General features: G+C 45.3%; 3 protein-coding genes across 5 annotated transcripts; all 3 read left to right on the forward strand.

The window, feature by feature from the left end:
• The first annotated feature begins 3,199 nt into the window (after positions 1 to 3,199).
• Positions 3,200 to 6,858, forward strand: LOC133929370 (syntaxin-71-like). Its single transcript, XM_062376098.1, has 9 exons — positions 3,200 to 3,494; positions 3,583 to 3,711; positions 4,759 to 4,930; positions 5,536 to 5,621; positions 5,739 to 5,807; positions 5,888 to 5,932; positions 6,020 to 6,082; positions 6,176 to 6,252; positions 6,516 to 6,858. Exons 1-9 carry the CDS (start codon positions 3,339 to 3,341, stop codon positions 6,529 to 6,531), a joined length of 813 nt encoding a protein of 270 aa, XP_062232082.1. The 5' UTR covers positions 3,200 to 3,338; the 3' UTR covers positions 6,532 to 6,858.
• An 824-nt stretch (positions 6,859 to 7,682) lies between these two features.
• On the forward strand, positions 7,683 to 10,429 carry LOC133929371 (histone chaperone ASF1B-like). The gene is made up of 3 exons (XM_062376099.1): positions 7,683 to 8,039; positions 9,532 to 9,647; positions 9,819 to 10,429. The coding sequence occupies exons 1-3, from the start codon at positions 7,931 to 7,933 to the stop codon at positions 10,158 to 10,160; spliced, it is 567 nt and encodes a 188-aa protein (XP_062232083.1). The 5' UTR covers positions 7,683 to 7,930; the 3' UTR covers positions 10,161 to 10,429.
• A 5,655-nt stretch (positions 10,430 to 16,084) lies between these two features.
• LOC133929368 (protein DETOXIFICATION 10-like) lies at positions 16,085 to 20,144 on the forward strand. 3 transcript variants are annotated; one of them, XM_062376095.1, is made up of 7 exons: positions 16,085 to 16,480; positions 17,309 to 17,853; positions 17,941 to 18,027; positions 18,123 to 18,179; positions 18,274 to 18,512; positions 19,305 to 19,510; positions 19,591 to 20,142. In XM_062376095.1, exons 1-7 carry the CDS (start codon positions 16,208 to 16,210, stop codon positions 19,678 to 19,680), a joined length of 1,497 nt encoding a protein of 498 aa, XP_062232079.1. In that variant the 5' UTR covers positions 16,085 to 16,207; the 3' UTR covers positions 19,681 to 20,142. The 3 variants fall into 3 exon arrangements, with proteins under 3 accessions (XP_062232079.1, XP_062232080.1, XP_062232081.1); XM_062376097.1 differs by having other exon boundaries at positions 16,358 to 16,480; positions 17,281 to 17,853; positions 19,591 to 20,144; XM_062376096.1 differs by lacking the exon at positions 18,123 to 18,179 and having other exon boundaries at positions 19,591 to 20,144.
• The last annotated feature ends 6,352 nt before the right edge of the window (positions 20,145 to 26,496 follow it).

Raw genomic sequence — 26,496 nt, forward strand, 5'->3', positions numbered from 1 at the left:
AGGCATTACAGGGGCCTCACAGTTTGACCCCTTTTTGCCCAGGGCCGGGCCGTTAGCTCGAGGGATCTACGACAGCCGGCGCCGTTTCACACGACGCAGCCACACGCGCTCCTCCGACTCCGATCCTCCTCGACGGCCTCGCCGTGTCGCTACTTCCGTAAGCCACCCGGGCTTCGCATGGAGGGGGCAGCGGAGGGCAGCGACCTTTTTGCCCGGGTGATCGATGAGTCGAGCGTACGAGGGGGCCTACGAGCCCTCGCAGTCAGTGGAAGTCCTCTGGGTGCTCTAACACTTTTTTTTTTGACATGGATGAGAAAGATGAAGAAGAAAAGAGAGAAATAAGAAGAGAGAGAGGGAAACAGTAGAAGAAAGGGAGAAAGAGAAGTGGATGAGCCTCTCACTTAGCTGCTCTCTGTATCCGTCACTGCTTGTTTTCGTTGGAGTGGAAACTGGAAAGGATAACTGACGAAGTGTCTGGCACCTGCAGCCGCGACGTCGCCTGTCGAGCAAAGAATATCATTGACAAGAAATTGGTAGCTTTAGGTTCTGCGGTGGTTTTTCTTTTGGTTCTTTTTGAACGCTTCACACAGGACTACAGGAGCTCTCTACTTCTCTCGTAAAAACCTTCAGGAATCCAACCGGAGACCACTCGAGGACTCATTTGGATGGAACGGAACGGAGTAAACGAGAATTATCACCCAGCCCTGAACATTTGCTTCTCACAAACTGACACGGAGTCGAAGAGAACTTGACTGACGATCCCGCGCATTCTGAACCGTGTTTCAGCAGGGGCTAGCTTGCCTCTGAACGTAGCATGGGAGTTCCAACGGACTCTGCGAGATCAAAATGTTCTCGGTAAATTTTTTACGGTAGTCTTGGAGAAACTTAAGTTATCTATTTTTTATCGGATGATCTAGATTGATTAGAATACTACCTATTATTTATAGTTAGTATGGGTAAGTATATGAGAGGAGTATATGTAGTATAAAGATATTTTTAGAAAAAAAAACAAATGGCATGATAGTTATATCGTGCAAATTCATAGGTTTAATGTTTAAATTGATCTGAATGCTGATTATTTGATTGAACGATTATTTAAAGATTAGGTATAAAAAAAGGCTACAATGCCTTTCAATAGTATGATAGTTAAATATTAATATTTCTGTCGTAATTAAAAAATATCTAATCACGTAGACGGTTAGATTAATTTATATAACCTCTTACCTACATGTAATATGGACCATCGTAAAAGAGCGCAATAATAGACGCGGCATTGGCAGCAACCAACCGGTTCTAGAACTAGAATTTACTGCCTCTCGTCACACTTCCTTCAGCACGCGAGTACATGTCGTTCTTGTCTTCCTGAACATTCCGACTTCCTTATCCTCCAAGGGACACCAAGCTAGCCGAACAAAGTAACGTCAGTGATGATAGGCAACCGGAGTGCTTTCTACGTCAGCCAAAATACTAGAATTCAACCAATGCAATTGCTCATCCAATTCACATTGTCTCGACCTCTGAATTTTTGCGGCGAGGTCTTGGGCGACGTTTTGTTTCTACAAGTTTCCATGGCGAAAATAGAGTAACGTTCAGTCTATGTCCTCGCAGAAACGGCCGAATCACTCGCTAGTCAGAAAATTCAGCATGTGTTGTTGTCAATGGCATACTTAGTCTGATAACACGCGGTATATAAGACCGGAGACAATCATTAGTGCCGGTAAAATTCTAACAAGGTGACCATTCACACACTGTGGTCATCGTTCTGTCATAGAAAAAGTGAAATGTGAGCAGAAATAGCCGACCTCTTTAGAGTTTAGTGGCGACCTAGATTCGAAACATGCAGATGCGAGCTGATGCTGATAGCCTCATCTAGTTACCATGATGGACCGCTATCGTATCCTGCATCGCAAGCTATGGATTCCATAATACTGAGCTCAGTGACGGATGCAGAGGAGCAGATAGAGAGGGCTCAACCACCTCTCTCTCTCTACTTCTTCTTTCTTTTCCTCCTCTTCTTCATCTTTATTTTCTTCTTCCTCTCTCTCGTCTACGGCAAAAAATTGTTAGGTGGGGGAGGGGAGGGCGGCTCAGAGGAGCCATTAGCGGCGAAGCAGTAGAGAGATCCGTCCTGATGAAGCCATATATCCAAGTGGCCATATTTTCTTAATTGATGTAACTGGGTTCTTCTGTTTGACAAGATGAACAACTTCTTCTGCGAATAGGCTTGTAGCCTGGTGGTGTACCTCTGAGAAGGCTCTGGAAAGGGGACCCGGTTCTTAAAAAAATAGACAACTTCATGTCCTCCTTTTCTCAATGATGGGCACTAAACAGAGTGTTGACATAGCATGATTATTATTATCTGGAGCTGCTCTTCACTGTACCATGTAGAAACGGTATATGCGTGCACACTGCCATTATGGATTTCATTTCGAAACGTGGCAATGCACCTATCATCCATGCAACGGAACAAAGGATATCGTTTTGCTGCTCATGCCAATTAGCTCCTTTTATTTAGGTTATCGTTTTGCATGCACAGCAAGGGGAATCTTGAAATCCTAGCATGATACATTCTTACCAATACTTCTTTCTGCAACTTTGCAACTTTATATACACAAGTATATAACAATATGCTTGGATGATATTTTTCTCTTAACGGTTAGACACTCCTACTAGCATGAAGAACAAGAAGTTCCCACACAGACCTCATGAATCATGATACAGCATACACAAGAAATCAACTTAACAGTTCCTGCTGCAAACTGAGTATAGCTCAATTGGTTAGGCTCTCTGGAACTTGTCAACTCGGGTTTGAGTCTGGAGGAATAGCACATCAACACGTGTGTATGTACATTCAGTAGTCAAAATGCGTACCCGTGCTACTTAAGATTTTACCTTCAATCTTATTTAGATATGTGTTAGGACATACTTATATAGGAGTATACGTACCCTGCTGAGTGTTGTCTCGGAGCAACAAAACTTGTCTTGGAAAAGATAGCAGATATAGCCGATGGGCCTAGGCTCGATCCAGCAAACGCATGCAAAACCACACCCCAGATTATAAGCCCACAGTTACTTTAACCCAGCCCAGCCGGGTCACCAACCGGACTCAACCCAAACCGGGTCGATTGGTGGGCCCCAGCCGACAGCGTCGCCACCGGCCGTCCAGGCTGTGCCCAGCCCCTGACTCGGGCAGGCTCCGTCGTCTCCGTCTCTGCCCCCATCCCCCCCGTTCAGTTCAGCCTCGGTTCGCTCCGCTCGAGTTGTTCCTCGCTCCCTTCCTCCGCAGCCCTCGTCTCGAATTCGCTTGCGTCGGGAGGGAGGAATCGAGGGGCGCGAGGATGAGCGTGATCGACATCCTGACGCGGGTGGACGCGATCTGCCAGAAGTACGACAGGTACGACGTTGACCGGCTCAACGGCGCCAACGTCGCCGGCGACGACCCCTTCGCCCGCCTCTATGCCTCCGTCGACGCAGACATCAACCAATGCGTCGAGGTGAGGCCCCATCTTCCATCTCCCCCGACCCTCTTCGCGACCGGAACCCTCGATCTGAATCTGATCGGCGCGATACGGTTTGTTTCAGAAAGCGGAGACGGCGAAGCAGGAGAAGAACCGGGCCGCGGTGGTGGCGCTCAACGCCGAGATCCGGCGCACCAAGGCCAAGCTCCTCGAGGAGGACCTGCCCAAGCTACAGCGCCTCGCGCTGAAGAAGGTCACCGCCCTACCTGGGCTGCATTGCTTCCTCTAGAGTTTTTGTGTGAACTATGCTAGATCTGCGAGCAGCGTGGCTCCAGGCCTTGCTCCCGGCTGCTTCCGCGTTTACCAGTAGCTAAACTTACTTGGACTCTGGCTGCTTAAAATTAGGATATGCGGCTGTAAGGGAGTTAGGGAGAGACTTTTACGAAGTGATTTGCTAGGCCATCTCGTGGATTTTAGAATTGGTGGGGCTAGCATGTTTGGCGAATTTGGGGGAAATTCTGTTGTTTGGATTAGTACTTTGTGATTTTAAGGAGAACTTCTGTAGAATTTGTTGTATGATGTCTACATGCTGATTGGATAACTTGAATCTTTGCATGCATGGGGGAAATTAAAGGTCGTGTATCTTGCCATGTAGTGCAGTACAGCAGTATATGTGCCTTCATTTGGTTCCTTAATGGGTGTTATAGGTTCTGGCTAGCGTGGTAGATGAGCCCATCCTACAATGAGGTTCATTGCCTGTCAGATTCTATTTGATCCTCTGTACACTCGTGTCCAATTATATGTACATGAGTTTAAGCAGTATGAGGCCTTGGCACGGCACCATCATATGTTCCTTTGCGTCTGTTCAAACACAGTTATTATTTTAAAATAGATGAAGGTAGCTTGTGATTTGGTGCTGTTATCATGAAACTTCATATTATCCTGACATTTTCTCCTCATTCCTTTTTTCTTTCAACTTGGCGGCCCGTACTTCCGACTTTATGGAATTGTTTTTTCTCTTAATATGGATTGCTGCATATTCGAGTTTGACTAACTGATATCCTTATTCACCATCTCTCTTTGTTGACTTAAGATAGATGAAATTTTGTTTGAGCATTGAGCACTGAGCAAGTAATCACCTGGTTGGTTTAGATTGTTGTACTTTTTTGTGCCACTTTCAGCTTCTTTTAGCATCTCTTTTTTATATGGTTAGATGATTAGATCTGATGGTATGCATACATTTAAGTAATATAATATTGTAACAGTTAAAGTATTAGTTCTGAAGACTACCTTGCAACAGGTGAAAGGACTCACAAAAGAAGAAATTGCGACCCGAAGTGATCTGGTTGCTGCCTTACCTGATAGAATACACTCAATACCAGATGGCAGTTCTACTGCGACAAAGAAAAATGGAACTTGGGGAGCCTCAGGATCCCGCACTGGAGGAGCCATTAAGTTCGACTCCACTGCTGGTTAGTAAGCATCTTTTCTTGTCTCTCACTTACGTCTGCTCTGTAATGATTTTGCGCACAAACCAAGAAAACCCAAAATCGATGGAAAATCAACTCACAATTAGGTGTCCACCATTTGGAACACACAAACCTACCTTAAGTGCTATACATGCATTGGTTTTCCCCCTCCAAAAGCCACACTTCGCATTTAAAGTCTCTTGAAGACAAGATATCAATCATCTTATGGACAAACATTGCGAAACGGAGAGAGTAGCTTCTTAACTGGAAGATTTGGTCAAGCTCCTTTTAATAAAGCTCGAGATCCAAACAACCCCTTGTTTATGTTTGATTGGAAAAGTTGATAATCTAAATTCGTCTGTTTAGCCGAAAGTACAAACTTTGTAACTTGTATTCCTAGTTCTTGCAAAGACACCTCATTTGTAGTTGTGATATGTTCCATCATGTTCAACTGAACCTGAACGCAAAATTGTTTGAGCAATGAATGTTGCACTTTGTTTCTCATCACCTCTGCCGTGAGACTTGTTTATGCTCTCCCTTTTGAACTGATTTTCACCCCCTTCTTATATCATCGGCTGACCTTCCCTCAAATCACATAAAACATACAGATGGGGACTTTGACAATGAGTACTTTAAGGGGACAGAAGAATCAAATCAGTTTCGTCAGGAATATGAGATGCGCAAAATGAGACAGGTAAATTCACCAAGTCATTTTTGTCCTGCAGTTCTGTTTCATTTTCTGCGGCCACTGGATGTGGTACTTTTCAATTTCTCATATACTGCAACCTGCCTTTGGCCATAAATTTCGCAGGATGAAGGTTTGGATGTTATTGGTGAAGGACTGGAAACTCTGAAAAACATGGCATCTGATATGAATGAGGTTCTCTCTATGCTTCATTTCTAGTTGTATGATTATTATAATAAGTTATGTATAGTTAACTTTATGGCTGTGGTCATCAGGAAATGGATAGACAAGTTCCCCTGATGGACGAAATGGATGACAAGGTCTGTTATCTGACAGCAATTAGTTTTTGTAGACCCATCTGGAAATTGTCTGGCAATGCTTATCTTGTGATATAATGATGAATGCAGGTGGATAGAGCCAATGCAGATTTGAAGAATACCAACGTGAGACTAAAGGAGACTGTTCTTCAGGTAAAACTTAGCACTGATCTTGTGCACTTTCTAACTAATGCTGGGTAGCTGGGTGGCCTCATACCATTGTTTTCTCCATTGACTTGCTATCAGCTGAGATCCAGTCGCAACTTCTGCATCGATATCGTCCTTCTCTGTGTCATACTTGGTATTGCAGCCTACCTCTACAAGTAAGTAATTTTCATTTCCAATAAAATTCAATTTCATTTCCAATAAAATTCAATTTCATTTCCATGAGGATGCAAGGACACGGGCATTTTCTTACACACTGGTTTTTACTACCTTGTGGTTGGGTCGATTACTGAAGGAAGATAGAATGTTGTAATTATGACCACGCTGAGATACTCTTCAGTTTGTGTTTGTCGCAGTGCAGGAGTTCACTTCACTGTTAAATATCTTGCTCATGATTTTGCTTACTATTCCTGTGGTGCAGTGTGCTAAAAAAGTGAGGCGGAATCCTGTCTTGGAATCACCCATGTCATGGTCCCTTGTTACAACGGTTCTACGTATCAGTTCTTGGAGTGACGAGTTACAATGTGTGCACGAGCAGTTTGTGTTGTCTTGTCTATGTATAATTATGGTGTCCAACTTGAACCTTGACTAGGCTTTGTTGAAGAAGTGAACACTGCGTGTGTTAACACTGGAAACACGTTGTCTGTTGTATATTTGGGAGTACATTTCTTAGTACGAGTACACCATCATTCTTTGCGAACTATGTAAACGTGGTCATGTATATTCCGTCTGGTCTTCCATCGATCTCCATGTTTATGTTGAAATCAGTCTCGGTGCCAAGAGCACTGCTATCAGAATGCATGCTCGACATAGTTTGCTGTTTCATCGTGACTGCCTTCCAACGAATGTTATTAGCAGAGAAGCTGCGCCTAGCGCAGGTCAGTGCTAGTGGTTGTGCTCGTGTCATCCGCGTTCGAGGTTCGAGCGTGCTCGACGTTGATTCTCACCAATTTCAGAGTTTTCCTTTCTGTATTCTCTAAAAAAATGTTCTTCGCAACTCTCAGGAGAGATCGATTATTACCGCGCATGTAGGCAATTCATTAGTTGGTCTGCATATGGTGTCAAGTCAGATAGCCTCGCTCAACATAGACATTGCCCTGTTTGAAAGTAATAATCTCTATTATATAAAACATAAATTGAATCTCGCATCACATCTTTCCTATTTTCTTCCTATCTAATAAAATATCTAAAATTTAAATAATTTATCTATTTTTGTCATTCATTGTCGTCCTCCAACCTCTGTCTCGTATCGGTTACAAATATGAGATCAATTTTATTAATGAAAATAAATAAAAAAATTAGTAGAAAAATTAGCGGATAATATTCTTTTTTCTTTTTTATGTCATCTAAAATCAAACTACGGTATTGCTTCAGACATATTCGTTCGGTGATACTCTTATAGCACATCAATATCTTCATATATTAAATATATATTTAATATTACCGTATCTAATATTAATATTTTTGCAAGGGGCACTCAACTATTTCCAACGAAATGAGCGTAGACCAGTGCAATTTTCTCCAACTTTTCTATGGAAGGCATGGAAAGGACAGTCTTGCCCTCAAGGCAAGTATACTTCTTGAGGCTCGTCTCTCCCCATCGTGCGTGCCCTCTCGGCCTCTCCAAACCTCGGGGCTCCGAGGCATCTCCCGCCAACCCAATTTCGCTTCCCGCCGCGAATCCCCCCCGCCTCTCCCATCCCACGGCATTAAACCCCGCCCAAAAGGCCGCTCGCTTCGGCAGTTGGCGACACCCTGACCCGAAATCCCAGCCGCCGCGGCACGCTTTTGTTCCTCTCTCTGCTCGAGTCGGTACGGCTACCGGCGGCGGCGGCGATGAGCGCGGTGAACATCACCAACGTGACGGTGCTGGACAACCCCACCGCCTTCCTCAACCCCTTCCAGTTCGAGATCTCCTACGAGTGCCTCGTGCCCCTCGACGACGGTACGTCCTCTCTCTCTCCCCTGCTCGGTTCTCTTGATGCGTGGCGGCGGCGGGCTAGGGTTTCGTGCGGCTTGAGGACGCTAGGTGTCGTTTTGGATTGGGGAAACCGGCTGAGGGCGTCGAGTTTTGCTGCCTTTAGAGGCCGGGATCAGGAGGGGCGTGAGAGACGAGCGCCGCTGCATCGGTTCCACTTCTAATCTGCAGCCGCGTAGATTTTCTTCTGAATATGGTAGTGTTGTCGAGTGTCGTCACTTTTTTGTGTTCAGTGAATATTGTATTTCCGTAATGGAGGAACGTTTACACCCTCTAGTATGTTTTGGATGCAGAGGTCGATCGACGAATCACGAACGATTGAAATTGCTCGACACGTTTACATGGAGCTCATTGTTGGTTCACGAACAATTAAGAAGAGTTAGAGAGAATTTGGTGGAGGAAAACCCAAGTGTTAGTCCCGTTGTAGAACTCACCTTGCTTGTATGCTCTTGCTAGTTAACTTCTCTTAATAATTTTGCGGCCTTTATTCAACGATCAGCTTAAGAATGCAAAATAATTTCCAGTATAGTATTCTGTATCATGTGAGCTTATGTCATATTTTATCTTCCATTCCCGGTATCAGAATATCAGTATGTCGTGTGAGTGAACCTATTGTCTTAGCAGTTCATTGAGTTATCTTGACAGAATCTGATGCTACACTTGATGCAATTCTGTAAACAAATTTATGCCCACCCATGCATTGTCTGACCATAAATTTTACTTAGAAATTGTTGCTAAGATGTCATTATTCCTCGGTAACCTCTGCTTGAAGCTGATTATCATTGAATGTGCAGCGGATAAATCTCATGTTACTTGTATGTGATACCTATAACAGATTAGCACTTGTGTTACTAATAAGATGGGGTTAGCTGATGGTAGAAATCAAATTTTGTGCTATTGGACTTGACACAACTGGAATTTCCTTTTCTAGTTGTTAGTTTTCGTCTTCTATTGTCGCTAATTATTAAAAATGTTCTACTTTGCTTTTGGTGATTATGCTCTGCACTCTGCGGCGATTAATTTGCTGACTTCTTTGAGAAGCTACATGATTCCTTAGGATCCTGCTAGCTTGAAAAAACCATTTGAGTGGTGTGGGTCATTATCAATAGAATTCTGGTTCAGAGATGTTTGCTTTGTGTGCTAATGTGGCGCTTTCCTTTCTCCTCCTCTTTTGACTCCAGTTTGTTGGTAGTGGCATAAAGTAGCACATCGTGATAGGTACTGCTTAGAAAATCGTCTGGTTTGATCTAGTTTTAATTGTCATGCAATGTTTATGTTTCCTTGAGTGCCATAGTACGTTTACAGATCTCCATGATAATCTGTATAAGGCAAATATGCAAAATATTTCTATTTACTTTCCTAAACTGTTTCTGTTCATGGTTTTGATTTCTCATTTTCATTTCTTTTGAGCATTAACTTTCTTAAATACATGTAAAGAGTTTGTTCGTTTACATTTCAGATCTGGAGTGGAAGCTTACATATGTTGGATCAGCTGAAGATGAAAACTATGATCAACAACTTGAGAGCGTGCTTGTTGGCCCTGTCAATGTTGGGACCTACCGTTTCGTACTCCAGGTAATCTATGTTGTGTTACACTAATCAACTTAGTCCAAAACATTCATGATGCTGAATAGATCTTGAAATTCTGGTAGACTAGATTGGCAGTTGCTCTGTTTTTTTGCCTGTGTTAAGCCTTGTTATATCAACTAAATTTGCATTTCGATCTGGAAAATGATATCATTGCAGGCTGACCCGCCAGATCCCTCGAAGATCGGTGAGGAAGATATAATTGGTGTGACCGTGCTGCTTTTGACATGCTCTTACATGGGGCAGGAGTTCATGAGAGTAGGTTACTACGTGAACAATGATTATGATGATGAGCAGTTGAGAGAAGAGCCCCCAGCCAAGGTGCTAATTGACAGGGTTCAGAGAAATATTTTGGCAGACAAGCCCCGCGTCACCAAGTTCCCTATCAACTTCCATCCTGAACCCAGTACAAGCGCAGGACAGCAGCAGCAGCAGGAACCACAGACGGCTTCACCAGAAAACCACACAGACGCTGGAAGCAAGCCCGATGCTGACCAATGATCAGAGTTGGTGTGCTAACATTTTGATGCGCGTGCCTTTCAGGATGCCCTGTAATATTACGAATGGGATTAGTGGTTCTGCATTGCCCTGATTTCCTGGTTCTAGCACCTGGTGGCTGCTTATAACTGTTTGTGCTGTAACTTCGAGTTGCGAATGCCGGGTGCAAGAAGAGTATTCCAGCCTGTTCTGTTGCAATTGCTGTATGCTTCTTCGAGTAGTGTATCACCCTAAACTGCTCACAGGTTACTCATCAGCTTTGTGGTATAAATCCTAACAGGCCTCGGTTTGATCGGCCTCGGTTTTCATGGATCCATTACGGTTGCCGTGAAAAGTGAGGGTGTCCTGCTTGCCGAGTCCTGGGGAGGGATTAAATTCCGCTGGTGTTTGCCGTTTTCCTCAACCGTGGAAGATTTCCGGTGTTCAGAGTTTGAAGCGATGACCCATGTCTATAACATTTCCTTTGTGCGCACTGATGATCTTTGTTGCGGCATGCTCCAGATCAAATTGAATTTGTAGCCAATCTCAGGAACAAGTTGCACAGGGAGAGCGTCGCTGGATGCATGCTCCAGCGACCACCATACGTTTGATCAAACTTGCATTAGCAGCCACAGTAATCAAAGTAAGTGACGCACATATGATAAACATACAGTCAAGAGGAGAGGAATTAACCTGCCAAGCTCGTGCTTATGCCGCTGCAGGTACTTCCTTCGGTCATAAATACATATTAGTTTGAAAAAAAGATAATCTCTAATACATAGTTTTGACCACTATTATTTATTAAAATATATTTATAAAATCTATTAACTTTGATATTATAAAATCATTTTTAAAGATAAATATACGCATACGAGGGTAATATGCATTAGAGAACCCCCTAAAATAGATCGATATTATTAACCGCGATCCAAATATTTTCATAAAACCCCCTACTACCTTGTGACGTTTTGCAAAGGCGTCCCTCCACGTCCACGCTCTTACCCCATACCTCATGGCTTCCCTTTCCCGTCCGGCGACGGCGGCGGCAACTGGATTCCCGCTCCTCCTCCGGCTCTGCCCTCCCCCTTACCCGTAAGATCTCCCTCCTCTCCCACCTCCCCCTCTCCGATTTCTGTACTAGTGGTTGCATACCTTCGTGGTGGTGCGGCTCCGAGGCAAGAAAAGCTCCAATGGCGACAGCGAGCATCGATCTCTTCTGCCTGGCGATCATGCGCCGTGGCCTCCGTATCTCGCATCTATACACATAGCTTCAGTGAGTGAGGTGGTACAGGGGAGGCGGCGGGGCCCAGGCGTGACGACTCGACGACGGTCGGGTGGCGGTCGTGGACCAGCTTAACGATGGCGGAGAAGACGCGCCAACTAATAACGCGCAGCTGCAGCGTGGCCACCATTGTTGCAGCTACAAACTTCGCAGGATAATCCGGTGCTATGTGATTTTGTTAGATTTTTTTTGCTTGTCGGAATTTCAAACAACAACCGCCCGTCATGAACATTGTCTTTTTTACTTCTCCCTCTGCAAAATTCGTTTCAGTGCGAATTTTTTTGCAAGATGATGCGCCGCTGCAATCCCCGTCTGCACATATTTTTAGAGATCTTTTTTTGTGGTGATTTTCAGTGTAGGAAAGTTACCTGCAGTGGTTAGTGTTCAGCTATCAGAGAAATGCTCATGGGGGTGCTCGGTATTTCAGATAACGACCACCCCGTGAACATCTCACTTTTTTACACTCCCTCTTCCGGATTCGTACAAGCTTGAAATTTTGCAGGATCATGCGCGGTTGTACTCCCCACTTCTCCCATTTTTTGCTGAATTTTTTCGTGGTGATTTGGAACGTACGCAAACGAAACGGACAAGATCCTCGGACTTCACGCGGTCACTCTGAGCCGTTGGATTGTAAATGGATAAGATTTATTGCTGATTTTCAGTAGATTGAAGTCCTTTATAACTTCTACCGAGCGCGATTAACATGCCAATTTCCTCTAAATCATGCATGTATTCCATTTCGACACAAGGTTTATTTGGCTACTGGTAAGATTCAGTGCTATCAAAAACTGGTAAGATTCAGAAAGAGAACTGCTTGATTGATTTATAGAGGCTAGACATACAGACCAGTTTAAGCAATCTGGCTAACCAGAGTAGCTTGATTGTTCGTCATGGAAACGCAGTGGCACGCAAGATCAAGCATCATCCAGATAGCGTTGGCGCTCTCAGATCATCGACGATTTGTGTCTGTCACCTGTGTTGCAGTTGAATCAAGTTCTGGCCGCCCAACGATCAGACTCCAGGCTCCAATCCTCGAGGACGTTTGCTGTTCCTGCCTGAAGCTGGCCAGTCGGAGGGTGATCAGATGACACGTGAAGAGGACAACTCTACCAATTGAGTAGTTGTGAACTTTGGTCTTTGTCAAATATGCTTGCATGTTCTGTTCTGTAAGGCTTTCGGAACTTCTGCTTTGTTGGTTGCTGGTACGCTTTATGTTTTGATTTAGATGCCCGTCTCTATGTCGGGTAGTTGGTGTATTGGTTGGTGCTGTGTTCTCTTAGTTCTATTTTCTGGTCAGGTTCTGGTTGCAACAAACTCTGAATTCCATTATTTCATAATGGAAAAGGGGTCTCCCCGTGTTAAAAAACCTGTGTTGCAGCGTGACGCATCCCTTGGGCAGGACCTGCCGTGTTTCAGGCTTAACCTGAAACCGGACATGTGGATCAGCGAGGAGTCCCAGTTGGCTGCAGTCGAAAGCATGAACTGAAACATGCAGCGAGTGTAGCAAACAGCCACGCATCAAAATGTGTTACTGACATGTTTAAACTTTCTCGTGCCGTGCCTTTTGGAGTAGAAAATAACTAACGGAGCGCCGATGGAATGTGTACAGTTGAGTTCATTGGAAGTCGTTCCTTGAGCAATTAATCACCAGCTGATGCTTGGATTTCGATATCGTTTTGGGGGATTTTGTGTACGATATTTGAGACAGACAACAGAAAGAAGACCGATTTCAGAAATTATGCTCACTGCCCGTCTTGTCAGTCCAGTGCTCCTCTGAAGTCTGAAGCTTTTGGAACTTGTGTTCACCTGATTAGCACTTCTCTGAAGCTTCAGAAAACCGATCAGCGTTTGTTTGGAGTGACATGCTTAACTGGCTTCTATGACGATTAAGGATAGCGACTATAGGCAGTCCGTTTTCCTGATGGCACTGCCTGCCGGTGGTTCCAGATTTCCTGTGGTACACCAGAGAAAAACACATCGCATGGTTTTCTACGTGCGTCAAAACGTTGGGAAATTTTACTTTCCCTCCCACCAGAATTAAGCTAGTTGTACCTGTTTCAAAATGTTCTAAATGCTTCTGTTTGAAGTGGCCAAGTTACAAAGCCGCAGCAAGACCATAGCCATCCTCCGTGGCGAAGCTATATTGAGCCAAGTGGTGCACAGACACCAAGTTAGAAACAAGTTTTTTATCTATTTATTTACAGCAAGTTCCCTTTCCAGATCCTACATTAGAGATTTTAAATAAAGATGCATGACTAGGGGTCAAATCTCGGACCAGCAAGATCGCGTCCGTGCGTTTTATCAGTAAGCCGTTAGCTTACATGCTCCGACAGTATTATTTTGAAATTATATATGTGTGCACCACAGTCAATTTCTCTGTAGCTTCGCCCCTGCCCATCCTGATTCTTCCTGCCACCTTAGGCCATCTCCAGCAGCTACCTCAAATTTTCATCCTCAAAAATACTATTACAGCACCCTCTATCACTATTACAGCATCCTTTATTTTTTTCATCTCCAGCAGCTACCACATTTCCTACCTTCCATTCCTCTCCTCCTTCCCTCGGACCCACGCACATACACTGAGCACAGTGATACGGGAGCCCTTCTTCCGGCTGCAAAAATGCCGACGCTGGCTTGGATTTGCCGATCGGCTGCATTGCTGTTGACCAGAAGCCGACGCTGCTGGAGGCGTGCACCGAGCGGCAAATACATACTGTAGCGCTTGATTTCATCGGCACAGTATTTTTAGAATACGGAAAGAGACGCTGCTGGACCTGGCCTTAGGGTTTGCCGATGATGAGCGCCGTGGCAACAAATTGGTGTTGGTGCAGGGCCCTAAAGGCAGGCCGCCGCCTGTTTCCTTCTCCTGCTCCGAGCAATCCGTCGTCTGCTGCACACGGATCAACAAAGTGATGTGACACGCCAAAGGGGAAACGCACGAAGAAAAGGCAACGAGATAATTCCAGCAACAGCTAGCTGACGAGAGGTGCCGAACAGAATGCCACGGGCAGCGTTCCTGCCCGTATCCGCTGTACTCCATCATTTTTCGCTTTCCCCGATCCCAAAAGCGCACAAGCATGTGCAGCTCCACAACGAAAACAGGCTGCTTTGTCCGAAAACAACCCATTTCAAACATATCCTCGCCATCAGGCCATATATATGTCTATTGAAATCTTTATATGTAGACGTTTTCTCAGTAGGAGTGCGCCGCGCAGGTGCTCACGGGATTTTTTCAGTAGGTGTAGCACCTAGGATTAGTTTGGGTTAGATTATGATACATATATATGTATGTTGAGGAGTAATACGCGTTCTTATGTACTTAGAGATCTCATCCTAGTATGTGTATGAACAAGCATCCGTGTGTGTATGCATGCAATGCGTGTGTAGTGTATATTTTCTATGTACTCTCTTAAAAATATGTAGATGTCTTCTTAATTTTCACGCACATGTGAACATTGGGCGTCGATGAGGTTACTAGCGGGGATTGTTTAGGAGTCCTTCGTCGTCGGCTTTAGAAAAAGCTTCGAGGGAGACAAAGTCGGCCCGACAGAGGAGGTGAGCGTAAGAGCGGGTATGATAGAGGATGGCCAATGGGCCAGGGTGGGACAGGGGAGCATGAATCGATCGAGTTAGCTGGTGGCGGGCAAGATGCGGAGGTGTAGCGAGTGGGACAGGCGTAGATAAGAGCTAGAAGATGGTTGTGAGCTGCTGGATGCCCATCCAACGGCTCACAGCCGTCAACTGAAATATTTTATAAAAAATAGACATCTAAAATTTAACATTTGCCTTATATGTATGAGACGACGATACACTAGAGACAAGTAATCATTTACCAGCAAGTAACAACTAAATATGTTCCATATCCTAACAAATCTGATTTGTTGTATATTGTATGTCTATATCCCTATTAAATGGTCGACATGATACACCATACCAGCCGATAAATATCTACCGTACGTACAATAGATCAAAAGGTTTGCTCCATACTGACGACACATGTCTTGACGCAAACAAATCTGGAACCAAGATTAGCTTATCGCTAAGGCTGCATGGTAATGTGATATTCATTCTTTTGATTTCGTTATTGGTTCAATGACACGACAGATACATTTACAGGGTGTTTGCTTTGAGAAATAGAATGGCAATAAATAATATAGTACTAGCTTGAAACCCGGTTCATTTTGTTTTGTTCAAAAAACATGATATATGTCGGTATATGTCACCTCATTCCTCACAGATATATGCTCACTTGATTCTTTTTTCGAGAAATGCATATAACTTAAGAGTTCGTAAGCGATAATGATTCGTTTTAACAAACCTTTAATTGATGCCGGATAAAATACGATTTATTTTTTTAACAACGGAAGTACAACTTTTAACCTCTACATTAACAAACCATATATGACGCACATAGCCATTTTTTTAAAATACTCTCTTTGATCATAAATACTTATTACTTTTGATTTTTTATGATTTTCGATGTGTAATTTTAATAGTTATTTTTATTAGAATATAGTTATAATATCTAATAAAATTATTATATTATAAAATTATTTTTCAAGATAAATTTATATTTGTCATTTTTATATTTTCAAAATAAATATTTTAAAAGTGTCTACTCTCCGATTATAAATACTTGAGTGTGTGTGATGTCCACACACACTCAAATACGATTTGTTTTCTCTAGAGTCCCGTCTGCTTTGTTCACCGCCGCTGACAGCACGAGTCCGCCCCCGATACGAAGCCCCGCCAGCACCCAACACGATTCCTTGGAGAAGAAGAGGCCGCCATGGAGGAGAGGTTACCGCTTCTGCCGCAGCGAATGTCGCGGGACGGCGACGGTCGAGAGAAGAGGTGCGGCCGCGTGAGGTGGTGGAGGGACCTGGCGCGGGAGGCCGGCAAGGTCGGGCGCGTGGCCCTGCCGATGGCGGCCGTGAGTGTGTCGCAATACGCGGTTCAGGTGGCGTCCAACATGATGGTCGGCCACCTCCCCGGCGTCCTCCCGCTATCCGCCTCCGCCATCGCCACCTCCCTCGGCACCGTCTCCGGCTTCAGCCTCCTCGTACGTGTCACGTTGCGCATGATTCAGTGCCCCTTTGTCCCTTCCTGCTTAGATTTACTGTTTTTCTGTCGCGTGAGTTCATAATCCTTCAAATTCCGTCAACTACTGTGATTACAGAATCTGAGAAAAAAAAGGAATTTCGAAAAAAGATTAATTGAGGTAGTAGATAGGCCTTAACTAGTGTTTTTTAGATAATGAAAATCAAGTTTCCGGCCTCTGCACCAAACGGTGAACACAGCCTGGTTCGTTATTACAATCCGAAAGCTCAACTCAAGCATGTTTGAGCTCAACCAAAGCTCGGGAACCTTAACTAGTGTGTAATGGTCGATCACTCGATCTAGTAATTGTAGCACGGTACTGAACCTGAAATTATACCTTGGTTCTTCAATATCCTGCATCGTGTTTAGATACTAGCATTATTCAGAATTTCAGATACAGTCCAATCAGGCTTACCTTCTTTGATGAAAAAAGAACTGTATCTGTACAGGCAAGTTAAAATTTTAGCTCATTGAGTCTCTCAACATACTGCTGTTGAAGCTGTTAAACATGTTCGCCTGCATAGCATGTTAGTCATTCTTCATTATGCCATCAACTAGAAGGAAGCTATGCAGAATGGTGGGTACGGGAAACAACTGATGTTTCGCTCAACTTTTAAGCATAAATTTGTTACTCTCATCCGACATTCATATTGTCAGGCTTAAGCATGCAGTATATTAAGTACAACAGCTAGCATCGTTTTTTTGAGCAACCATCTTCAGTTGTGACAAAACCGTTTCCCATATTGTTCCATGTTCCTCCAGTAATTTAAACATTGTACTTGTAAAACAGATTGGAATGGCAAGTGGATTGGAGACTCTATGCGGCCAAGCTTATGGAGCAAAACAGTACGACAAATTGGGACTACAAACCTATAGAGCTACAGTCACACTCATACTTGTGAGCATTCCAATCTCACTGCTGTGGGTATTCATAGGCAAACTTCTGATCCTCATAGGTCAAGACCCCTTGATATCAAAGGCAGCTGGGAGATACATAATCTGGTTGATTCCAGGGCTCTTTGCATATGCAGTCAGCCAGCCTCTCACAAAGTTTCTGCAGTCTCAGAGTCTTATAATTCCTATGCTGTGGTCCTCCATGGCGACACTGCTCTTGCACATTCCTCTTTGTTGGTTATTGGTGTTCAAGACCAGTTTGGGGTTTATCGGAGCTTCTTTGGCAATAAGCTTATCATATTGGTTGAATTTGATCATGCTTGCTGCGTACATCAGATACTCGAATTCTTGTAAGGAGACCCGCTCGCCTCCTACACTTGAGGCCTTCAAAGGAGTTGGTGTGTTCCTGCGCCTAGCTCTGCCATCTGCACTAATGTTGTGGTAATTACAGTGATGGGCTTCATAATCTCCTTATTTTGTGTATAAGTTTCCATATGGGCTAATGAATTCTCTTTTAAAACCTTATAGTTTTGAATGGTGGTCCTTTGAGGTCCTTATTCTTGTCTCAGGACTATTACCCAATCCAGAGCTGCAAACTTCAGTTCTTTCGATTTGGTAAGATTTTTCACATGTACAGTAACAGTGCACTTGTGATATATTGCATTTTTCTAAGAATATATGCATTATTTTTGTCACATTATTTTGAGCAGCCTGACGACTATCTCGTTAATGTACACTATACCTTATGGGCTTGGAGCTGCTGCAAGGTTCAAAGAAGCTTAACTACTCCTAGATGCTGCTTCCTTTTTTGTACAAAATTGTAATCTGACAGTAACTTTGTGCATATTGTCCAATGAGCAGCACTCGAGTAGCAAATGAACTAGGTGGTGGTAACCCTGAAGGAGCTCGATCCGCTGTTCGGGTTGTCATGTGTATTGCAGTGATGGAGGCAGCTCTCGTCACAAGTACATTGTTAGCGTCACAGCACATCTTGGGCTATGCATATAGCAGTGATAAGGAGGTTGTCACGTATGTCAATGCAATGGTTCCCTTTGTATGCGTCTCTGTTGCTGCTGATAGCCTACAAGGAGTTCTATCAGGTCACATCCCTTAACTTTAATTAATCTGTTAATCTGCTTTTCCCTTCAAAAGAGTTTTTTTTTTTAAAAAAACCTTGAAAACACATCTATCCTTTTTTTTTTTAAAAAAAACCTTGAAACGCATCCTTCAATTATACCTGTGAAGTTATCAAACAGATTGAACTGTGTTCCAATTGTCGCCGGTCTTTACACCAAACTACAATGCTTTTTACGCCTTAGTTTGATTTGCATAACTCAATCTGTGTGCTCTTCTCAATTTTGGTAACAAGCCCTGTCAGGTGGCAAGTGACCATTACTGTTTTTGTCAGTCATGCCAATGTCATAAGGACATACCAGGTAACAAGCAGCTTCCTGTTTCTCCTTTCTTCCACGATACTAATGCATTTTTGTGTTGTCGAAGCAAAATTTTGTTACCCTGGGGGTTATTTGTCTGTTCCTTCAAAACTGTGCTCTTACGTGAACATGGATGCCGGTGTTTAAATTAACACGCATCTAGCAGAGATGTTACCGTAAGCTGCTCCACATCACTAAGTATGTAAATTACACCTTTCTTCTAGCTAGCGGTATTCCTGTTTGCTACATCGGTTTCTTTCTCCTTAAGAGTTGTTGGACCAGAGAATAATGATCTGAGCTTAATGAAATACATGGATATGGCTGGCATTTCTACTATTGGATGTTTGACATTGCTGAACTGCAGTACAGAAGCATTCTGATTTATTTTTCTTGTTTTCCGGCAAGATACATTGTAACATTGATGCTTGATACTAAGATATATTGTTTTTTGTTGATCAGGTATTGCCCGAGGATGCGGGTGGCAGCACTTGGGCGCCTATGTCAACCTCGGCTCCTTCTATCTGGTTGGAATTCCAGTGGCACTCTTCCTCGGCTTTGTTCTGAAGATGGAAGGAAAAGGGCTGTGGATGGGCATTTCCTGCGGCTCCATAGTGCAATTCTTACTTCTCGCCGTCATAACATTCTTCAGCAACTGGCAAAAGATGGTTTCTTCTTTCTCTCAAACCCTGCAAGTATTTCCGAGTCGATTTCGAACAATTCCACTGACCTGTTGCCACCTTTGCAGTCTGAGACAGCGAGGGAGAGAGTTTTCAGAGAAGAGCTGTCAGACTCAGACAAGGAACCTTGGGTATCGGATGGATCGGATTTGCTCTAATTTTGGCACGAGTCATCTGATCCCTTGAACTGAATTTGACGAAGGGGACGAGATCTTGTAGAGAAGAAACCCTTCTTGGACTTGGAGGACTCTGAATGTACAGAGAACTTGCCGAACACTGACCAGTATTCTGCGTTCATAGTTGCTCCTGTTTGTTGAAACTGGGACCGAGAATGGTGCCAGAAACTTAACGCATATGAATAGGGAGATTCTAGTGCCCGACGTCCGATAGATCGGACGCTTCAACTGCTCATGTAATATCGAAAACTAACATCTGTAACATCTGAAATCAACGTTTGCAACATCAAAAAATGCACTAAAATAGCACACAGATTTGGACCCCAAAAAATTATTCAATTGAGTTATTTCTTATATTTCGTATCTCTAATATTTCAGATGTTTAAATTTAATATTTTAGATGTAATATAAATTTGTTGCAGAAGTTATTTTCGTTTGTTGCACTCAATTCATGCATCAAAAGGCATATAGATCAGGATAAAAAAATTATTCATTTCAATTAATTCCTATATTTTGGTATCTCCAATATTTCATATATTCAAATGTAATATTTCAGATATTATGAAAAATTATTGTTATAGTTATTTTTTTATGTTGCATTGCGTCCGATTTTTTGTTTATCGTTCGGACGTTTGGAGCAGAGCATTACCGATATGAATATAATGAAAGTCTGCATGTCTTTACCCTGTCCTCGTTCGGTTACCATTCCATGCTCTGGACGGGACTGGGTGATTCCACCATAGTACCGCAGCTCGCGCGCCGGCACGGGCGCTGCATGCGTCGTGCGGCGCCTTGGGGTTGTTCCGTGGTTCTCTACCAGCAGCTTCGCGACCCTCTCCCTCGTGAACTGAATGAAACCGCGTGTTCTCGCTTCGCAAGTTCGCGTGACGAAAGAGCGCGGCTCAGCGCCCGAGCGCTCAGTGCGCCGTCAGGCCGGTGGCCACCGCTGCAACCGGGCGCTCGGCCTGCCACCGCGCAGTCAGCTCTCGGCTGTTTCGGCGAGTGGTGGCCGCGAGGACGGCGAAGACAACTTTTTGGCAGGCCGGCAGGCCCTCGGTTGGGCTGGGCGACAAGGCAGTACAGACTACAGAGCCTGAAGGACGGGCCGCGCTGGCCTAACACGAGCAAGAGCAGCGAGCCGCCGCCGGCCGCCCCTGCAAACGTAGGATGTTACTGTCAAGTGTCAGGTCTACCGTCTACACTTTAGATTGATGCTACATTATAGCCTGCGAGATGGATATGTTGTTTCATCTATTTATTTTTTATTTTCTTCTTGTGGCTTGTGTGTATTTATACTATACAGAAACTGAAAGTAAACTATTCTGTGTTTGTATTATCTTGGTGTAACGATAAAAATTGATAAAATTTTATTTATCGAGAAATATTAGCTGAACAAGAACAGCGAAAATAACGCACTATATCAATTTTGCTAATGAACTAGGTCAATTCGGGCCTAGTGAGTTTTGATCACCAATCTTTTGGTTTTCTTCCCAGAAACAAACTCGACCAAAGAGAAATTTTTTCCACCAATCTATATCAAAACAATGTTACTGATGACTAACTAAGATCAAGCAAACATAAAAATTGGAATCACTGGCACAAGTGAAAACCACACAGCACAGGATTGAAATCTCAAAAGAATGTATGGCTTTCTGCTTAAAAAATTCCGAATATCTACAGAGGTACGGTCACGAGAAAAAAGAACTCACAAAAACCATGTCCAGCCTCACGTCGTCTCTATGAGGGGCGACTAGGGGTGACCCACCACCATCGCCTAACGCTACCCCCTCGCCGCACCTCGCTAGGCCGTCGCCACCCGTCCTGCTCTGGTGGCGGCGCCTCCCTCCCCTTTTCCTTCCCCTCCTTTCTCCTCCTTGCTGGCCAGTGCTCTCCGTCAGGGTGGTGTTTGCTGAGCCCAGTGCCCTCATCGGTTCCACCCTGGCCTAGCCAGATCTGGTCTCCTGTTGGTCGGATCTGCGTCTTGGCAGTTTTCTTGCCTCGGATTCGTGCTTCTACGTTGCTACGGCGTGGTGATGGCCAGTGGTGCTCCGTCGGCGCCCGATTCGACATATCCCAGTCCCGTCCGTGGCTGTGCCTCTGGCTTTCGCCATCGCGTGTGCCGTTAGTGTGCAGCCGGCGCCTCTTCCGGCCTGGTTTTAGTGGGTTACGCTCCGTCGTGCCGCTGTCTCCAGCGAGTGGTTTCCTCGCGGCAGTGATGTGCATCAGTAGATGAGGGACGGTAGGTGCTCCAGTGATGCGGCGTCATGATGTCTCCCTGGTGCCGCGGCGTGTTGATGCCTCCTCGATGCTGCACCGGGTTGCGGCATGCTGCAGAGAGGTGTTGCCTCTTTAGTGTGGCGTGCTGCGACGTGGTGATGCCTCTCCGATGCTGCGACGTGCTGTGACATGGTGATGCCTCTCCTATGCCGCGGTGTGTTGTGGTGTGGTGATGCATCTTCAGTGCCGCGGAGATCTGTGTGGTGATGGCATGCTGCGGCGTGGTGCTGCGACGTGGCGATGCTTCTCCGTTGTTGCGGTGGGGTGATGGCCGTTTGAATCTACGCTCCGACAGCCTGGTCATTGCGGTTGTGCTGGTCGGTTGTGCTGTTGGCCTTGATGTTGGTCGACTGTGATGCTGGCCTTGATGCCCCTGCTGGTCGGCTGAGGCTACGGCGGCGTGTCGGCGGTGTTTGCTCTTGCATTATTACTACGTTTGGGTGTCGTTGGGCTCCTCCCCTTGCCGATCTATCAGCGATGCGTGCGTGAGGTGTCAGGGCAGCGCGCTCTTGCGTTGTCAGCAGCAGTGACGGTTGAGGCGAGTCTTCAGTGCAGGTGCTTGGGGATGGGGAGTCGTGAGCCAAAGCTCAGGCCGACTTTCTACTGGTGTCAATGTCGATGACGCTCAAGGGTGCCATTTCCTACCTGGAGGCGACATTGTTACATCTCTCCCACCCTAGGGGCATCTCTAGGTGAAAACCTTGCCCTGGTTTCCTATCAAGCGACGACGGCATTGGCATTGCTACCTTCTAAAGGCGTTGTTTTCGGAAGCCCTCCTGCCGTCGTCAGTGGCGCCGGTTCTTCTGCACTCGACGATGTCAGTTGCCTCTGGCTTCTTTTGTAGGTTGGCTCCTATGCCTCCAATCAGCGCAGCGACGTTTCCAGATCATGTGGAGTTCCGTTTTTCAATTGTTGCCTGATGCACACTCCTTCGAAGCCACGTGCCCGCTGACTAACTAGGGGTTTGGTTCGGCGTGGGAGCAAGGCTCCACCAACTAAGCTATTGCTGGCATGGAAGCAAGGCTTTGTCAGCTTGTTGCTCAGGATGTTGGTTTGGTGCGTGAGTTGAGTTAGATTGGGCACGATTGTTTGTTGGTTGCGCCATGTGTTGCGAGCGTCGTCAAGTTGATCGGGGTCCTTTTCGTCGGCTTCTTCTATAGTTTTTGCCCCCACGTCCTCGCTTCACGGTGGCTCTTCTTTCAGTTTGGCGCCTCATGACAGAGTTTTGGTCCAATGCGCTCTCCTTCTAAGCAATGTGCTGCCGACTTGTATGGCAGAGAGGTGCGGTGTGGGAGCAGAGCTCCGCCGATCGAGTTATGAGGGTGATAGTTGTTTGGTTGGTTAGCGCCCAAGTTGAGTTGGATTGGTCCTTTCTGTTGTTGGGTTTGTGCTTCTGTGTGTGCGTCGCCTGTGGAGTTAAGATCGTATTGTCATCTTGAGATTGTTTGCTGGTTTTCTTTAAAATTACGTATTTGTGAGGTTTTCGAGCTTAGTTTTCCTTATAAACTAGATAAATTCTCTTCTTCTATAAAAAAGGGTAATACTCTTGCTATCCTTTAAAAAAAACTACAGAGGTACCAAATGCAAGTCACGAACCATAACAATCATCAGTTACAAGGGGCACCAATTCAAATGCCCATATACTTGCACAAACATAGAGGATAACGACTCCAGTGCAGACATAGCTTTTAGCTACGGTCATGACTACTCATGACATCAACCAAAAAGAATACATGCATACATAATTGAAGCCAACCAAAAAGCAGCACTACACATGCTGTAATACTTCAACTGGGTGTGTTGTTGATTACAAATTTCAAAATAATTTATGCCACATTCTCTGTTAGTGACAGGCTCATCAACATAATAGGAGTAAGGATGGCAGTTTTAACTGTTTACTCGCGGGTAAATACTCTAATAGAGTCGGATTTGTTCCTTATTTGCTACCCACGAACATGTTCGTGGATATAAATCGCTACCCAACGGGTATGCGGGTACGAGTATTGGTAAGACATGCGGGACCGACTTACCCTAACCTGTCAGCATTCCAACCCCTCCTCCCCCCGCCGTCACTCGCTGCTCCCCACTCCTCTCTAACGCCCTCCCTGCCCCTCCCCACTTCATCAGACACTGCTCCTCCATGCGACCCCGCCCCGAGTAGATTCATCAGGCACTGCTCCTCCCCGCCCTGGTCTGCCGTCGCCCCTCACTGCTCCACCGGGCGTCGCATGTCTGCCACCGTCCGAGCCCGCTCCGTCGGGCACCACGCCAAGCCGCTTCGCCGAGCGCCGCCCATCTGCCGTCGTCCAAGGGCTGCCGCCGCTCGTCTGCCGCCATCCAAGGGTAGCCGTCACCCAGCCCCGCCCTGAGCCGCTTTGTCAGGCGCCACCACACCGCCCATCTTCCGCCGCCGCCTAGCCCCGTCTCGAGCAGCACCGTCGGACCCCACCACGCCGGGTCCAGCCCCACCCCTCCCCGCCACTGGTCCATGAGCCGATGTCCAAGCGCCATCACCGTCGCCGCCGCCCAGCCCCTCCATAGCCCGCCCTGGCGGGTAAATGGGTATCTCCATGGGCAACGGGTACCTGCGGGCGATAGGTTTGGTCCTTGGTCTTCGCCCGCAAGCGTTTATGAGTATACCCACGGGCGGAGCAAAAACTAGCAGGTACGAGTATGGGTGAACACTACCCGTACTCGCTATATCCGATTAACATCCCTAAATAGGAGGAAACACATGATGGCACGAAGTTGAAGACCGTCATGGCTCAAAATTTCTATTGACAGTGTGGAACCAAACTGCATGCATCCATCAACCATGAGAATTGAGAAGCACACAAAGTCATCGACTATGAAAGCATATGGTGCCATCGACCATGAAAAGCATAGAGTTAAGATTGTCAACAGCACCAGCACATAGCAACAACAGATTTAAGTTGGCATACGTATCACATAATTGCTCAAATGGGAAAAAACAAGATCCAACCTAGGAGGAACTAGGTGGTTTTTCATTAAGAGAATTGCTCAAATGGGAGAATAACTTCAACTCAAGATGGAGCAGAGTTTGTTATTACTCAAAGAAAGAAGAGCAAAATTTTACCCGTATGTGCATCATCGTGTAAAATCGATAGAATTGTCTCACGAATGGACTAGCTTAGGTCATTTTAATTCGACAATTGCAAGTTGGCAAAATTACCATAGCAAAGAGCAATGCAATACTTTGTTTCTATCCCACTCCCACGCAACTAATGTCACATCCCAAACATAATGAGAATTGATTGATGTGAGGGAAAATATTCAGTGCAAACCCTCTTCTCGGTGGAAACGTGAAACCCCCCAAAAAACATGCAAATTCTCGAGGGTGAGGGAGGAGACGTCCTCGGCGAGGCGCCACACGCGGTTGGACGGAGGCGGGCGGGATGGGGAGGAGGGGTCGTAGTCGGTGGGCAGCTTGCGGACGTCGATGAGATCCTCGGCAACGGCGGTGGAGTGGGCCGCGGAGAGGCGGTGGCAGTGGTGGCGGAGGAGGATGCGGTGGCTGGAGCGGAGGACGGAGGAGGCCATGGCGGCGAGGCTAGGGTTCTGGCCGCCGATGCGGCGTGGGAGTTTGGTTTTGGAAGAAGACGTCATGGTCCCAAAGTTTGGATCTGGATTTGGCCCAATTAGGAAACCCGGCCCAATATGTCTACTTCAAAGATAAGGGTTTGGCTGAGCAGGCCGAATAAGTTTAAATTTGAATTGGTCTCTTGAATGTATAATGTTTATGACAAAAGTTTAAATTTGAAATGGTCTCTTCTGAATGTATATTGTGCTGCCCAGGACAGTCAGAAGGATGAGTTCCTCACTGAACTGGCATATTTCTATCATATTGCTCCATTTTGCTTGATTGCAGGAGGGGATTTCAATGTATTGAGGTTCAGCTCAGAGAAACACAAAGATCATTTTGACCCAACTTATGCAGCTAAATTCAATGCAGTTATCAATTGCTTAGAGTTAAGAGAAATTCAACTTACCGGTAGACAATTTACTTGGGCAAATTATTCAGATAATCGTACCTCTGATAAACTGGATAGAGTTCTAGTTTCAACAGAATGGGAGGATAAATATCTATTATCTTCTGTACAAGCATTATGTAGAGGAGTCTCAGATCATAGACCATTATTGTTAGATACTCCAACTGCAGGATCACAGCCAAGGAACAAGTTCAGATTTGAGCTGAGTTGGCTCAAGCAACAAGATTTTGAGGAATTGATCAGAGAACTGGGAAGCAGAAGTGCAAGCTACAGACCCAATGGGCATCTGGCAGGAAAAAAATCGTCGACTCGGGAAATGGCTTAAAGGGTGAGGTAAGAATTTGGCTGGGGAATTCAGAAGGAAGAAGAAATGTTTAGAGGAATATATCAATATGTTAGATGTCAAAGCTGAGCAAGAACTACTGTCACAAGAAGAACTGATTCTTAAAAGCCAAGCTGAAGCAGCTTTGTGGGATCTTTTGGCTGAAGAAGAAATGTTTTGGCTCCAAAG

The sequence above is a fragment of the Phragmites australis genome, chromosome 9, assembly GCF_958298935.1.
Source record: "Phragmites australis chromosome 9, lpPhrAust1.1, whole genome shotgun sequence".
In the NCBI taxonomy this organism is placed as follows: Eukaryota; Viridiplantae; Streptophyta; class Magnoliopsida; order Poales; family Poaceae; genus Phragmites; species Phragmites australis.

Bases quoted from the DNA above. Each gene is read 5' to 3' on its own strand.
- LOC133929370 (XM_062376098.1), top strand. From the start codon at position 3,339: ATGAGCGTGATCGACATCCTGACGCGGGTGGACGCGATCTGCCAGAAG. The intron at 3,712-4,758 runs GTCACCGCCCTA...ACCTTGCAACAG, and splicing joins AGCGCCTCGCGCTGAAGAAG to GTGAAAGGACTCACAAAAGA. The intron at 6,083-6,175 runs GTAAAACTTAGC...ACTTGCTATCAG, and splicing joins TAAAGGAGACTGTTCTTCAG to CTGAGATCCAGTCGCAACTT.
- LOC133929371 (XM_062376099.1), top strand. From the start codon at position 7,931: ATGAGCGCGGTGAACATCACCAACGTGACGGTGCTGGACAACCCCACC. The intron at 8,040-9,531 runs GTACGTCCTCTC...TTTACATTTCAG, and splicing joins CCTCGTGCCCCTCGACGACG to ATCTGGAGTGGAAGCTTACA. The intron at 9,648-9,818 runs GTAATCTATGTT...ATATCATTGCAG, and splicing joins CCTACCGTTTCGTACTCCAG to GCTGACCCGCCAGATCCCTC.
- LOC133929368 (XM_062376095.1), top strand. From the start codon at position 16,208: ATGGAGGAGAGGTTACCGCTTCTGCCGCAGCGAATGTCGCGGGACGGC. The intron at 16,481-17,308 runs GTACGTGTCACG...CTTGTAAAACAG, and splicing joins TCTCCGGCTTCAGCCTCCTC to ATTGGAATGGCAAGTGGATT. The intron at 18,513-19,304 runs GTCACATCCCTT...TTTGTTGATCAG, and splicing joins CCTACAAGGAGTTCTATCAG to GTATTGCCCGAGGATGCGGG.